General features: G+C 43.3%; 1 protein-coding gene across 2 annotated transcripts in view; it reads left to right on the top strand.

The window, feature by feature from the left end:
- Nucleotides 1-24,334, top strand: part of TGFBR2 (transforming growth factor beta receptor 2) — a 227,068-nt gene that overhangs the window by 185,863 nt on the left and 16,871 nt on the right. For both annotated transcript variants that reach the window (XM_033930135.1, XM_033930136.1), the window contains exon 10: nt 23,323-23,450. In XM_033930135.1, the coding sequence (XP_033786026.1) occupies nt 23,323-23,450 (128 nt within the window). The remainder of the gene's footprint in view (nt 1-23,322; nt 23,451-24,334) is intronic.

The following is a 24,334-nucleotide window of genomic DNA, read 5'->3' as shown; positions in this document are numbered from 1 at the left end:
TTTTCTCAGCGCGATTCCACCATGAAACATAATGTAAGACATATTTGCTGCAGTATTGCTATCATCCTACAGTAGCTGTGAGGTAAATGTGAATTCTTATAATTTTCTAAACAATGAGCTCTTTTCACACTATCTTATGAAAATTTGTTGCAGCATTTTAAGCCTGTAGTCATCACCATGGTAGACAGTAAATTATATGTGCCCTAAATTCCTGCTGCTGTCTGTATACACTTGTAGAAGCAAGTTTGTAATAGACACCTTTATAATAAATGAGTGTATCCAGAGCTGAACTTTCCATGCCCCTCATAATTAGAGCCTGGAGAGAAAAGATGAATCATATTCAGGTTATGAATATCCAGACCTTCCATCCTTTGCAGAACAGAGGTTGACACGTTTTCTGGGAGTTAAATACTTCAAGTTATGATAATCTCTTTTTGAAAGACCGCTCTCCTGTTTGACTTGATATGTTTAAAGGTCATTTTGACTTTCATCGTTATTTTTGTAGTTGGTTACGAGAACATTGGTGAAATATTTGCTCTTTAACCTACACAAGTTAATTGTGTTTGGCATCTCACATCGTTAAAGATATCTCAGATATTTCCTCTAGATTTGTTCACTGCTGTTGATAGTTTGAAAATGGAGCTGCCACAAATCTTGCCGCAAGACCAATGACTTGAGGATATTGTAAAGGAAATTTGAAATGGAAAGTCAATAGTTTGCTGAGAAACTGGCGATTAATCTCCCTATAACTTAAAATCCTAAAGACTCTCCCCACTCTATGAAGTATTAATCAGTCTTAAAATCTGTTCAGCAGAGACTGTGCCCTTGTTATTAATGATCATTTAGTTCATTAGTAGACTTAAAAATATTTAACATGCATTACCTTAATTTAATGCACTTTACTCTTTGAATTAACACACACCATGTGCATAAGTATATAAACCCAGTAGAACCCAGTATCCTGTTTTCAACCCAGGTCACAAGTACCTGACAAGATCCCAAGGAGTAAAACAGATTTTATGCTGTTTATCCTAGGAATAAGCAGTGGATTTCCCCAAACCATCTCAATAATGGTATATAGACTTTTGTTTTAGGAAATTACCCAAACTTTTTTAAAACTCTGCTAAGCTAACTTTTTTTCACCATGTTCTCCGGCAACGAATTCCAGAGTTTAATTACATGTTAAGTGAAGAAATATTTTCTCCGGTTTGTTTCAAATCTGCTACTTAGTACCTTCATCACATGTCTCCTAGTCCTAGTATTTTTTTGGAAAGAGTAAATAAGCGATTCACATCTACACTTTCCACTCCACTCTGTATTTTATAGACCTCTATCATATCTCCCCTGAGCCATCTCTTCTCCAAGCTGAAGATCCCAAGACACTTTAGTCTTTCCTCATAGGGAAGTCATCTCATCCCTTTTATCATTTTGTGTTGCCCTTCTCTGTACCTTTTCTAACTCCATTATATCTTTTTTGAGACACAGGGGCTCATAATAAAAAAAAACAAAGGTCTAAAAAGTGGCCTAAATGGGTACTTAGATGATCAAAAAGCCTGATCGTCCAAGTACCCATAATCAAAGCTGGTTTTAGACGTATCTAAAACCAGCTAAGTCCTTTCCCCTGCCTCTAAACGCATAGAGCGAAAAGAGGCGTTTTTAGAGGAAGGGAAAGGGCGGGCGGTGGGCCGACCTACACCTAGGCGTATAGCAGGTATAAACAAACGTTTTGACAGGTTGCCTAGTCGGCACTTATACATTTTGACTTAGATCAAGTCAAAACAGGTATAAGTGCCAAAAAAGGGGCCGCTAAGCTGATGGTGGCTGGCGTGATCAGCTCAGCGGCCCGGCAACCTACCCACCCCCCACTGCAATCATTGGGGCAGGAGAGATGCCCCATCTACCCTGCCGCAATAGCCTAATGCTACTGGGCCTATTCCAGTTGGCCCAGGCGACTCAGGCCCCACCTGTGGGCGGAGTTTGAGCAGCCTGGGCCAATCAGGCCCTAAGGCCAGCCATTCAGCGGATGGCTGCCCTGCCGGCCGGCAGGGCTTGGCATCCGTCCGTCCGGTCAACTAATTTAAGGTACGTGGAGGGGGATTGGGGATGGGGGGTCAAAGGGGTCGGCAGGGTCTTGCGGGTCTGTGGGAGGGGGCCGATCGGGGGTTCAGGGGGAGTGAGCATGAGATCCCTCCTGCATGTATTTTGGTGGGGGTGGTGGGGTAGGTGGTTCGCCTGGGCAGGAGGAGTTGGGCTCCCTCCTGGCCCGATCGTTATCAGTGGGGGGAGGGTTCCAGGATCGCCGGGGCAAAAGGGTTTGGGCTCCCTTTTGCCCTGATCATAGTTGGGGGTTCGGGGGCACGCAGGGCAAGAGGGCTTGGGCTCCCTCTTGCCCCCTTGAATTGGGGAAGATTAGGGTGCCACGGGGCAAGAGGGCTTGGGCTCCCTCTTGCCCCGATCGTACTCGGAGGGGCCAGGAGGGCTTGGGCTCTCTCCTGGCCCGATCGTGGGGGGGGGGGGGTAATTCTGTAACCAGTGTTGTTTTTGACAGACACCGGTTACAGAATCCAGCTTTTAGGCGAAGGACTGGCTCCTCCTTCACCTAAAAGCTCTTGTTTTGGGCGTTTGGGAGTTAGTCTTTTTTTAGGTTGATTATATGATGTTAGTGTAGATATAGTGGTGGTCTGGGCTTTAACGGCTGAACTTAGAGGCAGGCCATTATCAAAAAAAAACCTCCTTTGGACTTTTTTTGGGGATAATGGACATTTTCCCTGCTTCTACTTTCAACATTTAAGGCCTTAGGCCAAAAAGGGACTTAGATGTTTGTTTTTTTATTATGCCCCTCACAGCGACCAGAATTGCACTCAGTATTTGAGTTGAAGCCATACTATAGAACGATACAAAGACATTATAACATTTTCTTCTTTGTTTTCCATTCCTTTCCTGATTATTCCTAACATTCTAATTGATTTCTTAACTGTCGCTGCACATTGAGCTGAGGGTTTTAATGTATCCGCAACAATGACACCTACAGTAGATCCTTTTCCTGGGCAGTGACTCCTATCGTAGAACCCAACATCATGTAGCTATAGTTCGGGTTCCTCTTTCCCATATGCACTTGCTCACATTAAACGTCATCTGGAAACGTCAATCGCTCCTCCTAAACTTACTTGCTCCACTTCATCACTGACGCTGAAACCGTGGATTGAAGACAAAGTTTTATTTTATTTTTCTTTCCAGCTTATGATTTATCTTTAATCTTATCTATTGTTTTGCCTTTTGTCTTTGTTTTGTTCTATTTCTATCATTTAAATTTCTCCAGAATTCTACTGTTCAACGGCTCCCCCTTCTGCTTCTATTCCTTTCTCTCCTCTCTTCTACCTTCCAAAGTAATTAGATCAATGCTGTCTTGTTAAAATGTTTATTTTATTTTTATTTTTCCTCTAACTCTACTTTTCACTTCTCTATTACCCTCCAGGTACTTTAGTTAGATTGTGAGCCTTCGGGACAGTAAGGGAATTTTTCAAGTACCTTTCTTATTTCTAATCTTAATGTATATTTTCTGTAAACCGCTTAGAACCTAACGGATGTAGCGGTATATAAGAAATAAATTACATTACATTACATTACATTACATCTGCCATTTTGATGCCCAGTCTCATAAGGCCCTCTTGCAATTTTTCACAATCCTCTTACGATTGAACAACTTTGTGTCATCAGCAAATTTAATTATTTCACTAGTTTCTAGATCATTGATAAATATGTTCTAATGTTCAGATATGCATTAAAAATCATGCCAAACTAAACATTTAGTACAAATCAAATAGGAAAAAATTTAAAAGTGATCCATAAAATGTTTTCTATTCTCATCCCTAATTTGAACCTCTTCATTATTGTTAAGAGATAAGAGGAATAATTTTACTTAACCCTCCAGCTAAATTGTATAACTGAAGCTGAATATTTAGAAACATATGTAGAATTTCATTAAAATTCCATCTATGTTGTGTAAGCCATTCATTTTTTTTTTCTGTTTACTATAAATTTATAGTTTGTTCAGAAATTCCTGTACTTCAGCTACCATTATGCAATAGCGAAGTTGAACAAGAAATTCCCATAGAAATGTCATAAATCATTAGCCCATTTTTTGAGGGTCTTGGGAGATTTTTCTCCTTGTGCATAAATCATTTTCCTGCATAATTTTAAAATAACATGATTTGCCCGAGGTATAAATTTGATGTCAGACAACAATTTATATAAACCCCATCTTTCTAACCCTCCCCCAGATATGTAGGTGTTGCACTGTTCCTTCTTTTTTTTTTTAGTTCAATATTTTTTATTGAGTTTTTTGAAAAAATATAAGAAACAGTTCAAGTACAGGGTATCAAAAAATAAAACAAAACATTTAGTATAACAAATATTCAGTTACATTGTGCAATGTAGAATTGAATCGTTTTAAAAGATCTAAAGTACTAGGACTGTTCATGAAATAATAATAAAAGCACTGTTCTTTCTAAACCAGAGGTCTCAAACTTGCGGCCCACCAGGTACTATTTTGAGGCTTTCGGTATGTTTATCACAATCACAAAAGTAAAATAAAACAGTTTCTTGATCATATGTCTCTTTAGCTATAAATTACCATATTATTATTAAGACTTAGCCAAAAGGAAAGATTTATAAACTTTAAAGAGTTTTACCTCATGGACATTAACTATTTTTTTCCTTAGGCCCTCCAAGTACCTTCAAGTCCAAAATGTGGCCCTGCAAAGGGTTTGAGTTTGAGATCATTGCTCTAAACTACATTGCTGCCAGTAGGGGGTGATGATTCAATGTTGTGTTTTTAGTTACTAAAGAGACAGGAAGGTTCCCGGGAACCTTGCAGAGCTTGCTGGCCCCTCACTATCAAACATGTGATAGTGAAACTGTGCCCTCCACTGTCAGGGTTGTAGGTGGAGGACCCCTGTTCAGCTTAGCCCGCTGATTAACCGTTCCCTTTAACTGTATCCATGACATCCTGTTTGTCTGTCTTACCTGTTTAGATTGTAAGCTCTTTTGAGAAGGGACTGTTTTCTTACTTGTTGTGATTCTGCGCAGCGCTATGTGCGTCTGGTGGCGCAGTAGAAATATTTAATACTAGCAGTAGTCGTCTCGCAAACTTTGTGAAGCCATGGCACACTAAACTGGTGGCCGCGGCTCGAGGGTATCCGGAAATGTGCGGACATCAACACAATGACATCACGTCAACGTCTATGCATGCGCGAAGGCCCTCCAGATGGGACCCTGAGCCGCCAGTGGGGGGTGCTGGAAGGGAAGAGGCACGGGGGAGGAGGATAGGCGCTGGCGTTGGCTGATTGCCTACAGGATGTGCCTCTCGCCGTGAGAAGCATGTCTTTTAGGCAATGAGCTTGCGCCTCTCCTCCCCGACGGCTCACGGCACGCCTGGAATCTTGGCCGGCACACTAGTATGCCGTGGCGCACAATTTGAGATACACTGGCTTAGAGGGAACAGTGACATGTAATACTATAAAACTATATCAGTCTCACAGGAGACAATTCTACAAGGTTAGAATTATCAGATTTCCTCTTACGTTATCAGATTATCAGATTTTCCCCTTACATTTACTTGGTTGCACACCTATGAGTATGTTATAGAATGGCACTCAGCATGTCTGTAACATTTACATGCATAAGAGCTAGTATTCTGTAACTTACACATACAAATTGGCAACTTGAAGGAGAGGGATAGTGTAAAACAGCAAACTAAGGGGAGTTTGTGAAGCTCTGTTAAGCACTACTGCAGCGCTGTACAGAGTCACGATGAAGACAGTCACTGCTTCCATGAGCTTACAATCCAAACTGACAAAACAAACAGGATGCCATGGATACAGTTAAGGGGAATGGTTAATCTGCTGGTTATGTTAATGGGCAGTGGGGGGAGTAGGGTTATGGGTTGAAGGTTATATCAAAAAGGTGGGTTTTCAGTCTGCTTTTAAACAAGGGAAGGGGAAGGGCATGGCGGGCAAACTCAGGTAGTTTATTCTAGGCATAGGTGGCAGCTAGATGAAAGGGACGAAGTCTGGAATTGGCAGTGCAGGAGACTGGTACAGCTAAGAGGAATGGAGTTTTCTGGGAGGTGTACAAGGAGAGAGAAGAGAGGAGACATATTGGGGGGCAGCATAGTGCCATTTGAGATGAGAGGGGGGAGCATCCACTGATTTACAGCACTGCCTTAATATTTCAATCGGCAGAGCCATGGCGCAGCACATTCTCAACTACATAAGAGCAAAATGTTTCCCCAGAGAAGACAAATTTACAGAGTGAAGTGGTTAGGTGGAAGAAAAGGGCACATGTTACTGCCCTGCTATTCTTCTGCAAAGAGATTGCAAGCTCCTGGGTCCAGAAGGAAAGCTGCAAGCAAGCCTTTCGTGTATTGAGGAGAGGCACAGACTTTCAGACAGCTTAGGAGGTGGGGGGGGAGGGGTTGTGGCAAATGATTCAAACTGCTTCTGCCAGAGAAGAGCTGACAATACTGGCTGATGGTTTAGCACTTAACAGCACAGCCCTGGGATGCCAAGCAGAAGCCCTATTTCTCACTTTAAGCATTCATACCCTTTCTCAGGTCAACTGAGGCCAGGAACACTGCAGGAACATCATTGCTGGCATTCACTGTGAGGAGGAGAATGAGGGTGCAGTGTGAAGGTGTTGTCTGAATTACAGATTCCGGTTTTTTTCCTTATTTAATTTTTGGTCCAGAAGTTTCTTCATACTTTTTTGGGCTCCCAGTTTAATCACAGTCAACCTCTGTTAGGCTACAGCACCATGACCCATCATCAGCAACTACCTAGGGTTGAGGACCCCCTCCCTCCCCCAAACTAGTCCATTCTAATACCACAGCTCCTTGTGATTCTGGATGAGTCATTTAACCCTCTCAATGCACGGAAGTGGTGAAAAGTGCAAACAATGCTAGGAGTGATTACGAAGGAGATCACAAACAGATCTGAGAAGGTTATCATGCCGCTGTACTGGGCCATGGTGCGTCCCCACCTGGAGTACTGCGTCCGACACTGGTCACTGTACATGAAAAAGGACATAGTACTACTCGAAAGGGTCCAGAGAAGAGCGACAAAAATGGTTAAGGGACTGGGGGAGTTGCCGTACAATGAGAGGCTAGAGAAACTGGGCCTCTTCTCCCTTGAAAAGAGGAGACTGAGAGGGGACATGATCAAAACATTCAAGATATTGAAGGGAATCGGCTTAGTAGAGAAAGAGAGATTGTTCACCCTCTCCAAGATGGAGAGAACGAGAGGGCACTCACTAAAGTTAAAAGGGGATAGATTCCGTATAAGCGTAAGGAAGTTCTTCTTCACCCAGAGAGTGGTAGAAATCTGGAATGTTCTTCCGGAGGCTGTTATAGGGGAAAGCACCCTTCAGGGATTCAAGACAAGGTTAGATAAGTTCTTGCTGGACCAGAACATACGCAGGTAAGGCTAGACTCAAAAAGGGTGCTGGTCTTTGACCTAAGGGCCGTCGTGTGAGCAGACTGCTGGGCACGATGGACTACTGGTCTGACCCAGCAGCGGCAATTTGACCACATCACCAACGCCTTCCTAGACTCACACTGGCTTCCAATACAAGCCCGCATCCAATTCAAACTATACTGTATTTTATTCAAAACCTTAAACGGAACGGCACCCACCCACCTAAACAACCGTCTAAACAGGAACCTCTCAACCAGACAGAGGAGAACCCAATCCCCTTTCTCCTTCCCCCCTTTTAAAGGAACTAAACGCAAAAAGATGTATGACAACTTACTTGCAACACATGCAGCTAAATTGGACCCCTCCATCACCAACCTACTGACAGCATCAACTGACCTCAAGGCTTTCCGCAAAGAAATCAAGACCCTACTATTCAAGAAATTCACCCAAACGTCCTAATCCCTTCCTTTTCCCCTCTCTCCCCCTCTTAGAATCTACTCATCAAAATTGCTTTAGACCTTACGCCTTAATTGTAATTTGTATTTCTCTTCCTGGAAATGTCCAGTTATCGTTCTGATGTAATCTGCTTAGAACTGAAAGGTACAGGCGGAATATAAGCCAGTAATGTAATGTAATGTAATGTAATTCTTATGTTCTTATGCACAAATTCAGCTTGTGAGCCCTCCATTGACAGAAAAATACCATGCACTTCTTCAGTAGCTGTTGGGCTTCATGCAGTATATAAGAAATGAAATGATATCCTTGGACAGGAGTTACAGAATACAGCTCCCTCTGTAACCTGCTATACTTGCTCCTTGAGTCTGGCCACTAGGTATCACTATTGAGCAATAACTGAGACACCCTTTCTTCTGGGGCACTTTTTGTTGAAGGTGTGGAGTTATCTGGATGGAAATTTAGAAAATAGATCCATCTTCCGCTGCAGGGATTTTAACATCTACTCACTTGGAGCAAGTGCAGATTACCATGAGAGTAGAAGAAGGCAGTGCAACTTCTTCCACACTTGGAACCATAGGAAAAGGTGTCTGTGTGCCACTGCAGATCCACAAGGAAAAAAGTAAGACAAACAATAGAACTGCAAAGATGGAAGGAAAGAGGATAGGCAGAAAGATACAGAAATAGAGGAAAAGGGAAGAAGAGCAAGGGGGCTGCAGGATGTTGGAGGTACAAATGTGGCAGGGGAAGGGAGAAGAGAGAGCTATGATGATGGAGAGGGGAAGAGGAAAGTATCAGGACACAGAAGAGGGGAAGGGAGAAGAGAGAGCTATGATGATGGAGAGGGGAATAGGAAAGTATCAGGACACAGAAGATAAAGGAGAAGGGAGGATGGTGAGAGAGAAAGGAGAAGGAAAGGAGAGATGACTGTTGAAGGAGTGGAGGGTTAGGGTTAGGGTGAGAGAAAAAGATGTGGGAGGAACATGAACGAGCAGAGTGAAAGGGCTGTGAAAACAGTGGAGTGCAGAAAAGAGCATCTGCAACTCATATTTTAAGTTGCTTTAGATGTCCTGCCGTAGCAGGCGATTTCGAAACCTCTAGGGGATTTTCTGAATGCATCTGCTAGTCCCTACTGCAGAATGAAATCCCTAAACGGAAACCCACAAGAAAGCAAAAAGAAGTCATAAGTACTGTACTTGATACACAGAAATTCTGCTCTATAATGGAATTAACATCTTGTCATTTGCTTGCGCGTAAACAGATATGTAGATACATTTTCTGCTGCTTGCCAGAAGTGTTTATAGCTCTGGACACCCAGAAGGAAATTTGGTAATCAGTCCTGGGGGGGTTGTTTTTTTTTTTATTATGGGGATTTTTTTCTTTTGTACTTTTTTTTTTTCCTACTTGTTTGTATCAGAGTAGCATGACTTCCTGTTGTCTGCTCTTTTCTGCAAGTTTTAGGTTATGCTTTACTGACCTTGGTTGCCATGAATTTCGTCTCCTGGGGTCCTTTTATTAAGGCATGCGCTAAATGCTAAGGCATCCATTATATTCTATGGGCGCCTTAGCATTTACCGCGCGCTAAATCGGTTAGCGCACCTTAATAAAAGGACCCCATAATACTATTAAACAATTTTGAGATTTTTTTTTTTTTTTTTTTTACTAAGCTGCAGTAAGTACTAGTGCATGCTAACTGCAGTTGAAAAGTGTTTACCGCAAGATGCACTGGGGTGTACAGCACTAATTTTTCAGTGTGCGTGTGTGCATGCTGCACGCTAAAAAAAATTTTTATTTTTTTACAGGGGGGAAGCATATCTGGGAGCAGAGAGTGAGCATTTCTGCACTAATCAGTTAGTGTGTCTGCATTCCTGCATATTAACTGATTAGCATATGAGTCCTTACCGCCTACAGAATAGATGGCAGGAAGGGTTAACATGCTACCGTATTTTCACCCATATACCGCGCACTCATGTAAAACACGCACACGGGTATAGCGCGCGGGGAACACAAATTTCTGTAAAAAAAATTTAATATAGCGCACACACACGCGTATACCGCGCATGCTAAAACCTCCTCCCGCCTACTCTGAACCGGCATCCTCCCCCCCGCTCGCTTACCCGAGAGAGCATTTTTTTTTTCATTCGAATCCGGCATTCCCCCTGCGAACCGGCATACTCCCCCCCCGAATGTGTCACCCCCCCTCCCCCGCGATCCTACATCCCCCTCAGCACCGCAAAACATCTCTTACCCGATTGGGCACCGGCGCCAGCACCAATGCACAGGATGTGCCAGTGCCAGGGCCCGAAGATCCTCCCTCGTTGGGTTGGGCTGGGCTGGGCGGTGCGGTGCGAGAGAGATCCTCCTTCTTCCTGCGCCGGGCTGGACTAGGCTTTGAGCATTTGAGCATGCTCAAAGCCTTCTGGTCTCGCTCTCTCCGAGATAATCTTGTTGCCCTTAATTCTGAAAATAGAGAACAGACCATTTTCCAGCTGCACTAAAAATGGCCTTAGCACGTGAGAAAGACCTGCGTAAGGGCACACAAAGGTCTCTTTTTAGTACAGTTTTGTGAAAGGACCCCTTTATGCATGTAGCTTTTCATTTTATATATGTATCATAACTGAATAAAATCAGGGCACTGTAATGATTTTTTTTTTTTATTTAGCCCCCTGCTCTATCCAAATAAGGGTGAAAGAAATACTAATGCTGTATGTCTGCGTTGCAGTTTACATGGCTGTGTGCATGTCCCCCTTCATAATTCGGGTAGAAGTTAGTTTCTTTTAGTGAAGATTGTAGGCATATACCTAACATGTGTCACTTCTCTGTGCTCCTTTTCCGACCTGGGCCGTTTCACCCCTCCTTAGACAACCTGGTGATCCTGAGCTCCCTCGGGATCACCATATTGATGCCAAACTTAGCACGGACACCCGATCGGCATAGCACACTGCAGTCCAGAACTTCTGGATTCAAGCGTTCCGCCAGCCTCAGCCTCCCTAGTAGCTGGAATTACAGGCACGCGCCACCTCACCCGGCCTACTATTTCTAATTATCACCATATAGATGCCTGTAATCTCAGCTGCTAGGGAGGTGTCAGGTCAAAAGCGCGCCGGGACAAAGGCGTGCCCAATTGAGTGCAGCGCGCGCCGCCGCGCTGCTCTAAATTACTGTTTTTAGGGCTCCGACGGGGGGCGTGGGGGGGAACCCCCCCACTTTACTTAATAGACATTGCGCCGCGTTGTGGGGGGGGTTGTAACCCCCCACATTTTACTGAAAACTGAACTTTTTCCCTGTTTTTAGGGAAAAAGTTCAGTTTATAGTAAAATGTGGAGGGTTACAACCCCCCAAACCCCCCCATAACGCCGGCGCGATGTCTATTAAGTAAACTGGGGGGGGGGTTCCCCAACAAAACCCCCCATCGGAGCCCCTAAAAACTAATTTAGAGCGGTGCGGCAGCGCGCACTGCGCTCAATTGTCGGCGCGCGCTTTTGTCTTTCGCGCCGTTGTCTATGAACCGCTAGAGAGGCTGAGGCTGGCGGAACGCTTGAGTCCAGGAGTTCTGGACTGCAATGTGCTATGCCGATCGGGTGTCCGTGCTAAGTTCGGCATCAATATGGTGATCCCGAGGGAGCTTAGGATCACCAGGTTGTCTAAGGAGGGGTGAACCGGCCCAGGTCAGAAATGGAGCACTTCACAACATGAAATAAATAATTATTCCCAAATGGATTATAATTTGCAAGGGCAGATATCGTTTCAGGTGTAAAGTAAAGAGAGAGAAAAAAAAAACATAGAAACATAGAAATAGACGGCAGATAAGGGCCCACGGCCCATCTAGTCTGCCCACCTTAATGTCCCTCCCCTACCTTTGCCCTGTGAAGAGATCCCATGTGCCGATCCCATTTGGCCTTAAAATCAGGCACGCTGCTGGCCTCAATCACCTGTAGTGGAAGACTATTCCAGCGATCAACCACTCTTTCAGTGAAAAAGAATTTCCTGGTGCAAGAAGGCTCAGGTTTCTTTGTTTGCACCATTTTAGAACAGAGCATCTTTTGTTCAAGGTGGAACGGTCTTGCAGGCTGAGATCCAGGGTTCAAATTACACTTTCCCTGCTGATGTTTCCTTGGGGCCTTGAATGAGTTGTTTTGTTTTTGAGGGGGAAATTGCAAAGTGCAGTGAAAGGCGGCTTTTATTGTACCATGATTTACAACAGGAGTCACTAACCTGAGCTATTGCAGCATGGCAGGTGCTAATTCCCATGACAATTGAATGATGCTGTTTACAAGCTACCCTACCTCAGAAGCAGTGTTTTTCTTTGGGCCCTGTAGCATCGAGCTGCCAAGCTGGGGGCCCAATGCTCCCAGGCCATATGTTAAAGGAATCAGCATCCATCAATAAGAGAGGTGGCTAGAGCCATCCCCCCATGGTAAAAGTCCCTCTTGCTTCCCCCAAATCAAGTTACCCGGTTGCAATTCAATCAAATTCCCTCCAATTTAAGAGCCCTCACTAGTGGCCAATCCCTCAACTGCAAATGACCCCTCACCCAACTGAAGTCCCACTTCAAGGTAATAATCTCTCCCTCAGCCCTAGTTCAAGGCAGTAACCCCATTCTCCTGAAGTACCCCTCCCCCAACCAGATTTACCATAGTCTATATCTCTGGTGTACAGAGGTGTGGGCAGGTGTGATGTCCAGTTGCTTCGGTTCTGACACTAGGAGGGATCCTTTGGATTGGGGGGGTCTGGCTGGGGCACCACAAAGGGGGGATCCTAGATTAGGGGAGCCCCAAAAGGGGCTTATAGCCTGGGGATGAGGAGCTCTGGCCACTGCTATTTAAGAAGGGTGCTGGCTCCCTTTAAGAGATGGCCCAGAAGTATCAGGATGCAGTTTGGTGGTCCAATACTCCCAAGTGGCAATATAACCCCGTCTTTTAGCTGGGATTATTTTACCGACTATAATGAAGCATGCATTGTGCATCCAGTGCACACCACAAATCATGGTGCAGTACTGACATAATAATGATCTGCTTTACATACATCTGCATGTTTTGCATCTCATTACCATGTAACATGGGTGACCCAAATATTGCTGTATTGGGACACGGCAACCAACATAAGAGCTCTTTAACACATGTGTCAGTTGCCATCGACTCGTGTTTGAGTCCTAGCGACTTGATGAATTACAGATCTAAAAAGAAATTGGTTTTGTGCTAGTCCAGTAAGATACTCCAGCATTATCCCCATGGCTGTTTACAATGTGTCCAGCCATCAGATTGCACGTTATTTACCAACGGGTTAGGTTAGCACCCTAAAACAGCTTGATTACTACCCCACTTTATCTGTTATTGCCTCAAGTATCCACTTTTCGGGGCATGATTTTATTATACCTTGGAACTAATAGTGCTCTTGAGCATTATTTGGAAAGGTAATTTAAATATCTTTATTTATTTAAGCATTTATATACCACTTATAGTCTAAGTGGTTTACATTCAGGTACTCAAGCATTTTCCCCTATCTGTCCTGGCATGCTCACACTCTATCTCAGGGGTCTCAAAGTCCCTCCTTGAGAGCCGCAATCCAGTCAGGTGTTCAGGATTTCCCCAATGAATATGCATGAGATCTATATGCATGCACTGCTTTCAATGCATATTCATTGGGGAAATCCTGAAAACCCGACTAGATTGCAGCCCTCAAGGAGGGACTTTGAGATCCCTGCTCTATCTAATGTACCTAGGACAGGGGTGTCAAAGTCCCTCCTCGAGGGCCGGAATCCAGTCAGGTTTTCAGGATTTCCCCAATGAATATGCATGAGATCTATTAGCATTGAATGAAAGCAGTGCATGCAAATAGATCTCATGCATATTCATTGGGGAAATCCTGAAAACCTGACTGGATTGCGGCCCTTGAGGAGAGACTTTGAGACCCCTGACGTAGGGCAATGGGGGGATTAAGTGACTTGCCCAGGGTCACAAGGAGCAGTGTGGGATTTGAACCCACAACCTCAGGGCGCCGAGGCTGTGGCTCTAACAAATGTATAGTATAAATGTTAGTGGAAAAGACGCAGCCTCTGTGATTCAGTCACTTCATGTGTGCCCTGACTCCCGCAGACTGCTTTACTCCCGCAGTGATGTTGTCTGGCCATCAGGCTGCCCTAATTTCCTGCTGCACCAATAGGATGCACAGAACTTCAGCTTCACTCGGAGCAGCTCGGCAACCTACTACTAGCCACACCACACACTGGCCCTGGCACCATACACTATCTGTAGACCCACTTGCAACCATCCCAGTGCAGATAAGTGGCAGAGAGGTGAACAGAGCATAATGTTGCCAGGAAGTGCTGTCCACCCACCCATTTTCACCTCACTTAAAATGAACAAATATGCTGAGAACAATGTCAATAAAAAATCTTTACAGGAAAAATTATCAGTCTAATGCTTCTGTGGAAACCAGTGTGGGACTTTTCCCCAAAATTCATGCAGAAGTCCCACCATACATTTTGCAGAAGTTGTTGCTTGCACATTTTTTTCCTGCCAGAAATTATGGAAAATTACGTAGTTGATTATGTGAAAACATGCGTTGGTTCAAATTGTATAAGCAAACTTGACTTTCAGACCTTTTGTATTTTTCCAGGCACTTTTGTGCAAAATTTAATGTACATATTTGAATATGATCCGAGGTAACCTTTTTTTCTCTGTAAAAAGAGGGAAAATGTTGACTCAGGTATAAACCAAGGGTATTGGTGGTCCAGTGATGAGCCGGGACGGGATCAATTCCTCCTTGTCCTTTCCCAGCAGGCTCTGTTCCCACCCCCACCCTTTCCCTGACCTGTTGCAGGCCTCCCCCGGGCTTGCCTTGAGCTCTGGTGGTCCAGCAATGAGCTGGGATAGGATCAACCCCTCCCGTGTCCTGTCTTGGCCGGCTCCACACCAATCCACCTCCCTCCCACCTCCTGCACCTGAAAAGCCCTACCTTGCATGCCCTGGTGGTCCAGCGGTGAACTGGGGCAGGAGCAATCCTCTTATGCTTCTGCTCCATATAGAGCCGCTAAAGGAAATGGCTGCCATAAGTTTCCATGGTCTTGTGATGTTTCTGAAGGAAGTCATAGCAGCCATTTCCTTTAGCGGCTCTGCACAGGGCAGGAGCATAGGAGGTTCACTCCTGACCCAATTCATCGCTGAACCACCAGGGCATGCAAAGTAGGTCTTTTCAGTTGTGGAAGGTGGAAGGGAGGTGGGGTGGTGCAAGCCAACTGGGACAGGACACTGGAAAGGTCGCTCCTGTCCCGGCTCAAGGCAGGCCCAGGGAAGGCCTGCAATGGGTCCAAGAGGAAGGCATGGGAAGTGCACAGCTGGATGATTCAAATATAAACCGAGACCCCCAACTTTGGGCCTTCTTTTATTGGGGCCAAAAATCTTGTTTTATATTCGAGTATATACAGTAAATCTGAGTCATAATAGTTCCATTGCACTAGAACAATATTGCCTTCCAGTACTCATTATGTAAGAAAGTAGCACCAGCCCCCATTCTCTGGTCTATACTGAATGGTGTGTGTCATCCCCACTAGAGATAGATTTTGTCCTACATATCAGATAAAGAAAAGTAAAGTACGCAACCAGATGAGAGACAGTGTACTTCTCACACAAAGGGCATGTGTGCTCTTTGTGCAGGGTTGAGCTACAGATTTTTGTTGCTGGCTGGAGTTATCTTATAGACACAAACATCTGGTAGAACATGCTAATATTAGTGATCGCTTGTCCTCTCTCCATGAATTATGTTCCAGTCTCGGGAAACTTCTGGGAACAGGAGTAAGTTTTCCATCTGTTCACCAAACCAACAGCATTCTCTAGACAGTGCTAATCCTACTGTACTGTTTGCAGAAGTAACAGGAAATTTTTCCATGGAACCAGATGTTGACATGTCTCTTGGCCGTGTTTTGTCTTTTTTTTTTTTTTTTTCTACCTCATCTCATATCTGTCTCTCTGTATTTCCCTCTTATATACTCTCTCTTTTCTTCAACTGAGTCACTTTAATTTTGTGCCTTTGCTGTTTAGAATACTCACCAGAAACCCATTTTACTTTCAAAGGTTGTGAGTTAGTTTCTCACTGCAGTTCCTTGTGACTCTGGGCAAGTCACTTTATAGGCAAATCTTGCTTATGCATATTAGAGATGTCTTGAAAACTCAACTGGCTGAGGGACCCCCGGGACAGGATTAAGAACCACTGACGTAGAGTTGATATTGACTTGACAGCATGTTGCAATAGCCACAACCTATCTTACGTAGAGTCCCTTTAATCTGGATTATTCTTCTATAGGCCAAAATATCTGTTCTCTTTCAGAGCTGAAAGATTGTCTTGTGCCTTTCTATAATTTTTCCCAAAAGAAATAATAATTATGGTGTACTATAACTGCTGCTTCTAAAAGTATTTTTTCATTTCTCCTTTCTGATCAGAAAAGGCAGGAAACACTTCATAGTTTCAAATAAACAAATTAATATAGAGACAAGTAACACCTGGAAAAGTATTTAACCGTATATGGCTTTACACCTCTCCACATTTCTTGGCAGTGTGCTTGTGTCTGTTGCGTAATGTGTTGCATAGAGTGTATTACTGTGAAATTCCATATAAGCGTAAGGGGAGACTGAGCAGGGCCGCATTAACCTATGGACCAGGTAAGGCTCTTACCCAGGGTGCCTTTGCTAAAGAGAGCCAAACACCCAGGGCCGTGATGCCAACAGCCCATAAGTTAAGCTATCCTGCAACTTGGACACTTCTCCCCTCCTCCTCCTTCCTGTTCTAACACTACTGCCCAGTCCTGGCAAGGTCCAACTGCTGCAAGGGGGTAGGGACAGTATCAGAGGAGGGAAGTGCAGCACTTTCCTTCTCTGACACTACTGTTTGATACTGATGCTGGCCAATGAAGCTATATTCTGCTAGTACTGGGTGGTAGCATTAGAAGAGACTGCTTTTGAGACGTAATTATAGGCACTTAAATGTGTCTTACTAAAATAGACCCAAAATAAGTACCTAATTGCCCTCCCATCCTAGCCACATGCCTCCTTCCCCAAGCTCGGGGACATGTCTGGATATCCTCTGCACATGTGTGGACATCAACGCGATGACATCATATGCATGCAGGCATGCGTGTGATGTCATCACATCAACGTCCGCGCATGCATAGAGGACATCCAGACACAATCCCGAGCTTGGGACCTTCCAAAAACAGGACAATCTGTCGAGTTTTGGAAATTCTTCCAGGCATGTCTGGGTTTTCCTAGTCTCACAATAATCTTGCATGGAATGTTGCTACACCTTGGGTTTTGGCCAGGTACTAGGGACCTAGATTGACCACCATGAGAACGGGCCACTGGGCTTGATGGGCCATTGGTCTGATCCAGTAAGGCTAGTCATATATTATTATGTGTGCCAAGTATAGGACATTCAAGCCATTGTGACATCACTGATGAGGTTGGCTCTGAGACACTGTGGAATGAGGCATTATGACATCACAATCTCAGCTCTGGAATGTTGCTCTCATTGGGGTTCCAGAATCTTGCTATTCTTTGAGATGCTGGAATGTTGCTACTCCTTTGGTTTTGGCCAGGTACTATGGACCTGGATTGGCCACCGTAAGAACGGGCTACTGGGTTTGATGGACCATTGGTCTGACCCAGTAAGGCTATTCTTATGTTCTTGCCATGTGTGCACGCTACCCACACGCTGAAAAATACAATTTATTTTTGGGTGCAGAGTGGGCTTATTCTGTGATTAGTGCATGAGCCCTTACCACATACATAATGGGTGGCAGTAGGAGCTCACACGCTTATCTGCTTTAATGTTCATGCACTAATGGCAAAATTACCACATGACCATTAATCTAAAAAATAGGAATTGGGGACATTTTAGCCCAGTGGTAAAAATAGACTTAATGCACAAGAATGACCTGTGTAAGTGCACACTAAGGTCACTTTTTACCGCTGTTTGGTAAAATGGCCCCTTTATTTGCTCCACTTTTAAGGATCTTATTATCATGATCTGTGATCTTAATATGATCATATGAAAATATTTGGACTATTGGTGAGGTTTCTAAAGACCCTGTTTCACCAGTCTTTTATCTTGCTTTAAGAAATAAAGGAACTTAGGCAGAAATGAAACATGAATTGCCTATTGGCATTGAGCCTTCTTTCTTAACTGTTTATTCAGTTTTAATTATAGCATGCACTGTGCAGATGAATGTGAAAAAATAAATTAGAATGATAGCAAAAGCTAATACAATATACATTTGGGGCCTGAGTATATAATAGAAGATTTATTTGAAAAATCCAAAACGGTGCCTATTCTAAGCCTGGTTTATAGAGGCATCATAGGTGCTGAAAAGTTCTTGGTCCAACTAACTTCCTAAATCTGGGGTTCCTTTTACTAAGCCGCGTTAGGGCTTTAACACGCGGAATAGCGTGTGTTAAATTGCCATGCACGCCAGACCTTAACACCAGCATTGAGCTGGTGTTAGTTCTAGCCGCGTAGCGGCTCCCTCTGGAAACTTCGCACCATTAAACGCCACTTTGACCACCTCTCCTTCCGACTTCTGGTCCAGTCACTAATCTTAAGCATACTGGACTATTGTAACATCATATACCTGGGATCCTATAAAAACACCATCAAACGTTTAAGAATAGTTCAAAATGCTGCTGTCCGCCTCATCTTCGGCCTCAAAAAATATGACCACGTTATCTCCTATTACATTAAACTCCACTGGCTGCCAGTGGAGGCAAGAATCATCTTTAAATTCGCCTGCCTCTGCTACAAAACCTTAGCAGGCTCTTCACCTGTCTGATCACCTTGAAATTGCAGGCCCCTCTCGTACACGAAACACCTACCTGTTTTCCTATCCTTCCCTGAAGGGCTGCCTCTACAAGAAATTTCTTGACAGATCCCTAGCATTCCAAGCGGGCAAATGGAACAAATGCCTCACAGCCCTCATCTCCAATTCCCCCCCCCCCCCCCTACCAAATGTTCAGGAAGTCAATCAAAACCTACCTGTTTGACAAATTCCTCTAACTTCTCCCCACCTCTTCCTTGACCTCCTCCTCTGACCTCGACTTCCCTCCAGACTCTCCGACTCCTCCAATCTTGTCAGCCACTAAATGGCTTAACAAAATGGATCACTCTATCCAACTAATTACCCTGTCTTCGTTACTCCCCATACTAAATGCCTCTGCTTTGCCTTATCGCACACCGCAGTATGTATCTACGCCGTAGGTAACTCTGCTGTATGTAACACCGCTCTATGTAACTTACAGCAAATGTAACTTCTCTGCAAATGTAACCTAGCTGTAAAATAACTTCACCGCAAATGTAACATCGCCAAAAATGTAAACGTAGCATTGCCGAAAATGTAACTTCGCTGTAAATGTACAGTCTCTTCATCGTTAAACCGCATAGAACTTCCATGGTAATGCGGTATACAAGAATAAAATTATTATTATTATTATTATGCTAAAATGCTGCGTGCGCTAAAAACGTTAACGCAGCTTAGTAAAAGGAGCCCCTGATGTTATTTTGCCACTGTCGCTGAAAAGAGTGTTATTTTAGTTTTTAATAATTAAATAAATTAAAATAACACTCTTTTCAGCGACAGTGGCAAAATAACATCAGATTTAGGGTCGAGAACTTTTCAGCACCCCCCTCATATCTTTATAAAACAGGCTGCCAAAACTAGCTCCTATAACATAAGAATTTCTACTGCTTCTAGCAATAATTAGCGCAAAGCAGTTTAGAAAGGTATGAGTATACTATAAGTGTTCACTTTCATAATATAACCAAACAAGTGCAAGAAAGTAATCCTCATAAAATTGTAGAAATTTTCAGAATCAAACAAAAATTGTTTTTAAAAGCCTCCTCTTGAGCAACTTCCGAGAAGTCTGATAATTAATCTCATTATACAAATCTATGAGTACGAAAATCCACGAATTAGGTTTTGCAACCTAATAAACAGACATTTAAAAAGCCTAACTTTCTTAAAGTGTCTGGTGATAAATACTGCAGCAAATTTGTATAGACTTGTTATATAGCGGTGGTGTCAAACTTGCGGCCCGCCAGGTACTATTTTGAGGCCCTCGGTATGTTTATCATAATCACAAAAGTAAAATAAAACAGTTTCTTGATCATATCTTTTTATCTATAAATTACAATATTATTATTAAAACTTAGCCAAAAGGAAAGATTTATAAACTATAAAGAGTTTTACCTCATGCAAAATTGCCATTTCTTTAATAAGACATTAACTATTTTTTTCTGCGGCCCTCCAAGTACTGACAAATCCAAAATATGGCCCTGCAAAGGGTTTGAGTTTGAGACCACTGTTATATAGATACATCTGTGAACAAAGAAGTAAGAGGCCAGAAAGATATGAAGAACATAATCCATATACAATCTTAAAACCTAGATAGATACAGCAATTTTAAATTCAACATGTGCTCTAATGAGCGTAAAGTAAAAAGTTGAGGTGTTGCATGTAGAGTTATCATATCTACTTTTATATATTTTGATGTAGTTGAACCCTATCTATCAATTTATTTTGCGAACCCTATCTATCAATTTATTTTGCAAACCCAAATAAAGGCTGTTATAATAATCAAATTTAGAAATAATAATTGTAAAAATAGTCAAAAATTAGTCTCAGTGATTTCAGTTTACAAAGCATCCTCTATAATAAAACCCTAAGCGCACATGCGTACTTAGGAGGCCATGATCCCTGACAGCGTGGTGTCTGCTTCCGTGGCCATATTCTATTTGCGGCGCATGCGGCAGCTTGAGATGCATCGGATGGCTTGTGACAGCTTGCGGCGTGTGCAGCGATTTCAGTGGCAATGGCGGTTTGATTCCTGCGCTGCCACTGCCAGGACACCTCTTCTCACTCCCCGGACCAGCAAACATAGCAGCCACGGGGCATATGTTAGGCCGGCCCACTTCAATACTGCGAGGTGGGCCGGCCTAGCAAAAGTCCCGAGGCTGCCCGGGCTAGCAGATGCTGGACAGGGGGAGAAGAGGCACTACTGGACAGGGGGAGCAGGGAAGAGGTGCTACTAGACAGGGGGGAGGTAAAACGAAGAGAGAAGGGCTGCTGCTGGACAGGGGGAGCAGGGAAGGGATGCTGTTGGACAGGGGGGGAGATAAAAGGAAGGGAGAAGGCCTACTGCTGGACAGGAAGAGCAGGGAAGAGGTTCTGCTGGACAGGGAGAAAGCCTACTGCTGGACAGGGGGAGCAGGGAAGAGATGCTGCTGAACTGGGGGGAGATAAAATGAAGGGAGAAGGGCTGCTGCTGGACAGGGGGAACAGGGAAGGGGTGCTGCGGGGCACGGGGGAGGTAAAAGGAAGGGAGAAGGGCTATTGCTGGACAGGGGGAGCAGGCAAGGGGTGGTAGTGGACAGCCTAGGAAAGAGAGAGACAGAAAGAAAGAAAGTAAGAAAGACAGACGGCAGCCAAGAAGAGAGAGAGACAGAAAGAAAGAAAGACAGACATACAGAAAGCGGCCAAGGAGAGAGAGAAAAAGAAAGAAAGACAGACACACATCTATTTTAGCACCCGCTAATGTAACAGGCTTAAAGACTAGTAATTTCATAATCTGATTAATTTGGTGTTCTAGTGTTAAGGATAAATTAATCTGTATTCCTAAACTATGGCTAATCATTTGTAGAGGTATTTCTTTTCCCTTAATAGGTGGTCCCTTCAGAGGAATAGAATGATCCTTTCCTGACACCCATAAAATTGTTGCCTTATCAGCATTCAGTTTTAAACAACACATTTTCATCCAAACCATTATTTTATCAAAATAGACATAAAAAATCATATATCTGTGTTAAAGATCACTGTATTGGATAAATCAGGTCTTCCACATACTTAAAATATGAAAGTTCCATAGTGTGCAATAATCTACCTAAGAGCTCGAGTAGACATTAGATAATACAGGCAACTATGGAGAACCCTAACCCTTGGGAGACTTCACAGTCTAGAGACCAATTTTCAGAAATCTCATTTTGTCAAACTCTATAGCATCTGCTTTTAAAAAAAGATGAAAACTATAATACTACATTTTTTATGATCTCAATAGAACTAAACTGAAATAAAATATCATGAGACACCAAATCAAATGCCAAACTCAAGTCCTGCTGCAGCAATAGAGCCATCCCTTCAGTATCGAGAATCATCCTGAATTCAGTAATTAATGCAAATAGAGCATATCATAAGAATAGCCTTACCGGGTCAGACGAATGGTTCATCTAGCCCAATGGTCTCAAACCTGCGGCTCAGGGGCCAAATGCGGCCCGCCAGGTACTATTTTGAGGCCCTCAGTATGTTTACCATAATCACAAAGGTAAAATAAAACCGTTTCTTGATCATATGTCTCTTTAGCTATAAATTACAATATTATTAAGATTTAGCCAAAAGGAAAGATTTATAAACTATAAAGAGTTTTACCTCATGCAAAATTGTCATTTCTTTAATAAGACATTAACTCTTTTTTTCTGAGGCTTTCCAAATACCTACAAATCCCAAATGTGGCCCTGCAAAGGGTTTGAGTTTGAGACCACTGATCTAGCCCATTAGCCCATCCTCACAGTGGCTAATCCAGATCACTATTCCCTGGCAAAACCCCATAAAGTAGCAATATTCCATGCTACTGACCCTAGTAGCTTATCCTCTGTGCCCAAATCCTTCCTAAAAGCTGACTACATATCATCCAAAATCTTAAAGTCCCATAAATACTTAATATGTTGTTCAGCTACTTCTGCCTCAAGTATTTCAGCCAGAAGTTATGCGCTGGTTACTCGATGATAATTTGAGCATTATTTCTCCTCCTCTTTTACAAAACTGCGATAGCAGTTTCTAGCGCGGGGAGCCGTGCTGAATGGCCCACGCTGCTCCCAACGCTCATTGAGATTCTATGAATGTCGGGAGCAGCGCAGCTCCCCACACTAGAAACTGCTATCGCCGTTTCGTAAAAGAGGGGGTTCGAATAATAGAGCCTAAAGATTCTAGAAAAAGTCCTTGTTCAAGGCTCCGGAGTAATCTAAGGAAATACTTTTTTACAGAAAGGGTGGTAGATAAATGGAACAGTCTCCCGGAAGAGGTGGTGGAGACAGAGACTGTGTCTGAATTCAAAAGGGCCTCTCGGAGAGAGAAAGAGATAATGGTTGCTGCGGATGGGCAGATTAGGTGGGCCATTTGGCCTTTATCTGCCATCATGTTTCTATGTTTCTAAGTGTAGAATGAACATCTTCGAGGAGGGTTTTCCTTTGTAATAGAAAATGTATAAAAGAGAAAGGAATGGCTAATAAATTTTTAGTTTATCTTTTCTCCACTAGCTTGAAAACCCCTTCTAAATATTCTGTTTACATTCTCTCTTGGCAGAGGTAAAAGACTATGAACCACCTTTTGGCTCCAAAGTACGAGAACACCCTTGTGTGGAAAGCATGAAAGACAGTGTCCTGAGAGACAGAGGGCGACCTGAGATCTCCAACGGCTGGCTCAATCACCAGGTGAGAATTTAGAACTGGCTATGTATTATTGTTAAGTTAGAGCACAGTGCAATGTAAGGATTCCATATATTGAAGGTGAGTTTAGAATTAGCCGTGTAAGTGGCTATCAGGCTCATAATAAAAAAAAACCTAGACACCCAAAAAGCATCCTAAATCGGCACTTGGGCACATAAAAGTCAGTTCAATCTTTGTGGTTCGTCATAGCCGGTTAAGTCTGAATATTGCACACAACCGGCTATGTTTTTGTCAACTCCAAAAACCTGGAAGTTCATTGCCGGAGCCTAGAAAAGGCCCAGCATTGAATTTCCAGGCATAACGCCAGCAGCGGGCAGCAAAACGCTGATCGCTGCCAGCTGAATATTAGGCCTATGCTTTATGAAAATGTGATACATGTAACACATGATGCAGGAAATCTGTGTAATTCAAAATAGGAGGTATAAATTGCCCCAGGATCATTAGATCGATTGTGAGCCCACCAGAACATACAGGGAAAAATACTTGAGTACATGAATAAATTGATGTAAACTGTTCTGAGCTCCCCTCGGAGAATGGTATAGAAAAATGAATGAATGAAAGAATAAATAAATAAATGTGCATGTGCGTTTTTCTGTTGGCCGATTTTCACATGAAATGGACGAATGTGCTTTCCCTTTGAAAATCAGCATAATTTACGTGGCTGATTAAGTGCTGAATATCGGCATTTAACAAGCCAGGGGCTGACTCCACTCCCGGAATGCCCCCCGAACAGATGGTTTCATATTAGGCACTTACTAGGAAATTTTATATTTGGCGCCTAGTGTTATGAAATCTTTCGTTACAGAAAAATGTTACAAGCAAGGTATCAAAATGACCCACAGATGGTATATTGGCATGGAAGTATACTT

Source organism: Geotrypetes seraphini, chromosome 2 (assembly GCF_902459505.1).
Source record: "Geotrypetes seraphini chromosome 2, aGeoSer1.1, whole genome shotgun sequence".
Lineage (NCBI taxonomy): Eukaryota > Metazoa > Chordata > Amphibia > Gymnophiona > Dermophiidae > Geotrypetes > Geotrypetes seraphini.
The sequence above is the reverse complement of the archived record's forward strand: the minus strand, read 5'-3'. Positions and strand labels throughout refer to the sequence as shown.